This window comes from Salpingoeca rosetta, assembly GCF_000188695.1.
Source record: "Salpingoeca rosetta unplaced genomic scaffold supercont1.18, whole genome shotgun sequence".
Lineage (NCBI taxonomy): Eukaryota > Choanoflagellata > Craspedida > Salpingoecidae > Salpingoeca > Salpingoeca rosetta.
Window position 1 is genome coordinate 1312399 of NW_004754916.1, and position 4951 is coordinate 1317349.

Sequence of the window (4951 nt, forward strand, 5' to 3'; positions counted from 1 at the left end):
AGAGAGAGAGAGAGGTAGTGTGTGTGTGTGTGTGTGTGTGTGTGTGTGTGCGTGTGTGTGTGTGTGTGTGTGTGTGTGTGCGTGCGTGCCACTCGGATTAAGAGATGCAAAGGCTGCAAAAGGAAGCAAGTGGCTGCTGTTGTGTAAGACCAAGAGACCAAGACGCAGCATCACATAGAAGTGTGCAGACTGACATGCATTCTTCGCCGCAGGTGCTGTTGGCCATATCGTGGATGCGCTGCTGCGTGTAGTCGTCAAGGTGGGCTGCGATTGCCGCAGCATCCAAGTCCGTGCTGCTGTTGATGCGATCCAAGAGATCATTCGAAGCACCATTGCCAGCGACGGCAGCGACGGCAGCAGTGTTCGTTGGAGCCATGGCTACAGTCGTCTCAGCGTCTCGTTCTCGTGAGTACTTCTGACTTGAGTGATGCTTGACGTAGTGACGTGGTGGAACTGGAGCTCTTGGAGGTGTACGGAGACGGCTGCGTGCAAGTGTGTACTTGTGCAGGTCGAGGTTGTTGGTGGACGAAGATGGAAATGTCATTCGGCAGGCAGACGGAGCAAGTCAGCGACAGCGTCGCAGCAGCCGCCAAAGTCAGGTCAGCGCATCTCCATGGTTGGTTGGTTCAGTGGTGGACGCAAGGAAACGTTTTGCTTGCGTTTGGGCAGGATCACGTCATGCGACTGAAATCAGTCGCCACACGTTTTGCGACTTGCTGACTCAAGGGACACACAACGTTCACACACACGCACACACGTACATGCGGTGGACTTTTTTGACATCCTAGCTGGCAGTGTCGCTTTGACGCGCAAGGTGCTCTGCTGCACCACATGATTGGCGGTGCCGCCCATCTTGGAATGTAGATAATCGAGGGCCAAGGAATCAAAACAGAAGACACCAATGTGCTGTGAGAGAGTGCGTGTGTTTGGTGTGTGCGTGAGTGAGAGATTACAGCGCACACGCTTACACCTTTACACGACGGTTTGATGTCGACAAACACACCTAACACAACCAGCACTTGAAAGCGAGCAAACGGGTTGGCAAAATGGATATCGAACGGTGGACTGACACACGCAGCCAAAAAAGGAACACACAGGAAACAAGGCGTAAGGCATGGTGGAGAACGATGCATGCAGGCAACTTGAAAAGAGAAAGCAAAGCAACACACCTGGCAACGTGCATACAAGGCAAGCGCATAAACACACACCCAGTGTGCATGTGCACGCACACACACACACACACACACACTCACACACACACACACACACACACACACACACACCTCTCTTTTCACTTCTCTCCACTCGCTCCCATCTTGATGGCGTTGCGCCAGTCGGCAAGCGTCAGCTCCGAACGGTCGTCCAGGCGGAAGACAAAGGTTCGCCCAGGCACGGTTACGTGCAGCTCCTCACCACCCTGAGTAAGCTCAGCTGACTGCACGGTTGAAAGCGGGATGCGCCGCTTTGCTGCTCGGTCTGCCGACTCGCCATATTCCAGGTGGCCATCCTCAGCCTTGCACCAGAACGGGCGATACGCAGCCCTCCGCCAACGGCCCCGCTTCTGCAGCCACCCCGCAAGCGGCTTGGTGGGGTGCCCGGAAATGGGCTGCTGTTGCTGTTGATGTGCTTGTTTGGGCTGGCTGGTGTCATCAGCACGGTCTCCGCGAATGCGCCGCAGGTCGGCTTCAGCTCGGTGTGTGTTCGGGTGGTCTGGTCCAAGCGTCTCTGTGAAAATGTCAACCACGCGTTGCATGTAGTCGCACGCCTGCTCCTTGTTGCCACGTTCATCATGCACGAGGGCGATGTTGGCAAGCGTCATGGCCGTGCTAGGGTGCTTCTCTCCGAACGCCTCCACGGTGATGGAGAGGTCCTTTTCATAAAACGCATTGGCCTTGTCGTACTCGCCGTTGCTCTTGTAGACGTTGCCCAAGTTGTTGTATGTACTGGCTGTGCTTGGGTGCTTATCTCCAAGCGTCTCCACCCTGATGGCGAGAGCCTTCTCCAGGTACTCAATCGCCTTGTCGTGGTCGCCCTTGCTGTCAAAGGCGTTGCCCAAGTTGCCGTAGGACTGCGCTGTGGTCGGATGCTTCTCGCCCAGCCTCTCCAGCGCGATGGCGAGGGCCTTCTCATAGTGCTCAATCGCCTTGTCATGGTCACCGTTGCTGGCGTAGGCGAGGCCCAAGTTGTCGTAGATTGATGCTGTGCTCGGGTGCGTCTCCCCCAACGTCTCCACAAACACCTCCTTCGCCTTCTCGTAATTCTCAATGGCCCTGTCGTACTGGCCGTCGTTGCTGCAGGCGATGCCGAGGTTGTTGTAGGATGCGGCCGTGTTCGGGTGCTTCTCCCCCAGCGCTTCCACCCTGATGGCGAGTGCCTTCTGGTAACACTCAGCAGCCTTGTCAAACTCGCCCTTGCCGTGATATGCAGCGCCAAGGTTGTTGTATGCCACGGCTGTCCTCACGTGCTGCTCCCCCAGCTTCTTCGCTGTGATGGCGAGGCCCTTCTTGTGGTGCTCAATCGCTTTGTCGTACTCGCCCTTGTCATCGTACGCCTCACCAAGGTTCGTGTACACCGTAGCCACGCTGTCTCCGTTCTCCCCTTCGGTGCGCAGCAGGATTGCCAGTGCTGCTTCCAAGAAGCCGAGCGCCTTGTCGTACTCGCCCTTCTTGGTGTATGCGATGCCAATGCTGGCCTTCAACGCAGCCACGTCGCCCTCGTTTCCCGCCTCAGCGTGGAGCGCCAGCGCCGCCTCATAGTATGCAATGGCCTGATCGTGCTCGCCAAACTCACGAAGGACAAGCCCCACTTGGTGGCACAACCGTGCGAATGCCTCGGTCTTGTCCTCGCCTCGTGCGTGCATGCCCGTCACCGCCGCCACCGCCTTCTCCAGGCACCACGCGCGCAGCTGGTCCTTGACGGCCTGGTTGAGAGCACCAAAGCCCACGCCGTTCTGGATGGCCTCGAAGATCATGTCCTTGTCGCGCGGGTTGAAGGCCTCTGCCCGCTCTGCCTGCACGCGCACCAAAGTATCGGTCACTGCCTCGTAGTTGTCAGAGATGGCATCTTCCAGCGCCTTCTCCTCGCTGTTGGGCAGGCGGATGTTGACCTCTGTGCCCTCGTTGCTGATGCCGCAGAAGATTTCCCACAGGCACCACGCACGGGTCAGTGGCACGGGGTCACGCCACGGCATCAACACCAGCAGCACGCGCCCAATGTTGGCAATCGACTCCTTGAATGTCGTGCTCCACCTGCGGGTGGGGTGGGGGGGGGAGGGTGTTGTGGTGTGGAGGGAGGTGGGAGAGGAGAGGGCGTGGGAGTGTGCAAGAAACGGGGAGGTATAGCACGCAGGCGCACACACAGCTCCACACACACACACACACACACACACACACACACACACACACACACACACACACACGCACGCACGCACACACACACACACACACGCACGCACGCACACAAACAACGCACCACTCTTGTGGGAGGTTGGCGGTGACGTTGGCGTTTTGGTTGTTCATGAAGAGGTCAAACCAGAAGAACACGGGCTGGCTGTCTTCCTTGCTTGCTCTTTGTTCCTCAGCAAACTCCAGCAGCACGTTGAGCACGTCTGCGATCTTGTATCGCCACGCGTGCGACACAAACACGGTGGCCTTGCCTACATGTTCATGTGATGACTGCTTGCGCAAGAGGTCGACGTACGCGCAGTTGTCTTGTTGTGTGCGTGGCACCACGAGCTGCTTGCAGGCATCCTCCGTTGTCATCTCGGTGTACGTGTCGGGGAACTCCTTCTTCAGGTCTGCGAGGAAGGTCTTGACCGCGTCCACAGACACGCCGTCCGTCAGGCGGTGCTCGTCGTTGTCGTCATCGGCCATGGTCGCAGTCTGTGTTGAGTGTCGTTGGGCGAGAGTACGGTGCGCTTGGGTGCTAGGGTGCGCTGCTGCAGTTGGTGGTGGTGGTTGAAGGCGATTCAGGCAGATGATTTCCAGTGTGATTGTGGCAGCTGGGATTACAAACCCTCGAATAATTTTTTTTCGCCACATCTTTCCAGAAGGTTCTTGTAAGCTCTTTGGTTGTGTCAGTGTACTGTGGTCGATGTCGTGGTCAAACAGTAAAACAAAAGAATGAACAAGACGAACGTGACACTCGCACAAAAGGGCATGAGCGGGTGCACAGAAAGAACAAGCAGGGAGAAACACGAGTACGAGAGCAAAAGCCGTAGGGGCTTTAGACAAAGGAAAACGAAAACAAAACAAAGGAGGGTTGCCACGTAGCGTGACAACAAACAAGCCAAGAGCAAAGGATACTGCTAAGAGCAATGCAACACTGCGGAGCAATGTAATTTGGGATGAGGTGGGAGAAGTGGTGAAAGACATGCGACAAGGCTCGGTCACGAAAGACGTGTGAAAAGAGTAGTAAAGAAGTGGGACAGAAAAGCACTGTCGACAGAGTCGACAAGTGCTTACACTCACCCTCCCCCTTCAACTAACCACCCTCTCTTCCTTTCAGACAAAACAGTCAACATTACAAACAACCAGCTAGCTGGGCTGGACTGGTCCAACGGCCGTGAGGAGCTCCGGGTGGTCGTTGAGGTAGTCCTGGAGCTGGTCGCAGCCTGCGACGTGCTTGGTGGGCTCCCAGGTCCTTGCATCGGGTCCGTACCCCTCCCAATCCACTAGGAACTGGAGAGTGCGGTGCTTGAAGCGATGATCGAGGATCTTGTTGACGATGAACTTGACGTGGCCGTCGTGCACGATGGGCCGCGGTCGGTGTTGGCGCCTGCTGGCGAACTTGCGTGGGTTGGGGACGAACTTCTTGAGCTTGCTGCAGTGGAATACCGGGTGACACGGTATCTTGACGGTAGCCCAAGCCGGAAGGAATCCGGCCTGTCTTGGGACAGGACCACGAAGGTCCCAGGTATCGTGTCGCAGTTCTTGCTGGGCGTGTCGTTCCG

The 4951-nt window shown here is 56.7% G+C and overlaps 3 protein-coding genes across 3 annotated transcripts in view; all 3 read right to left on the reverse strand.

The window, feature by feature from the left end:
• Positions 1 to 694, reverse strand: part of PTSG_12468 (uncharacterized protein) — a 3223-nt gene extending 2529 nt beyond the window's left edge. The window contains exon 1 of the mRNA XM_004992023.1: positions 195 to 694. Coding sequence (XP_004992080.1) covers positions 195 to 544 — 350 coding nt within the window. The 5' untranslated portion in view covers positions 545 to 694. The remainder of the gene's footprint in view (positions 1 to 194) is intronic.
• A 597-nt stretch (positions 695 to 1291) lies between these two features.
• PTSG_06690 (mbre TPR repeat protein) lies at positions 1292 to 3917 on the reverse strand (the record flags this gene model as incomplete). Its single annotated transcript, XM_004992024.1, has 2 exons — positions 3472 to 3917; positions 1292 to 3248 (listed from the first exon to the last, which is right to left on the reverse strand). Exons 1-2 carry the CDS (start codon positions 3870 to 3872, stop codon positions 1292 to 1294), a joined length of 2358 nt encoding a protein of 785 aa, XP_004992081.1. The 5' UTR covers positions 3873 to 3917.
• Positions 3918 to 4535: 618 nt separating this feature from the next.
• The window catches only part of PTSG_12469 (uncharacterized protein), a gene marked incomplete at both ends in the record, with an annotated part of 6053 nt that continues 5637 nt past the window's right edge, over positions 4536 to 4951 (reverse strand). Inside the window, one exon of the mRNA XM_004992025.1 lies at positions 4536 to 4821. Within this exon, the coding sequence (XP_004992082.1) occupies positions 4536 to 4821 (286 nt within the window). The remainder of the gene's footprint in view (positions 4822 to 4951) is intronic.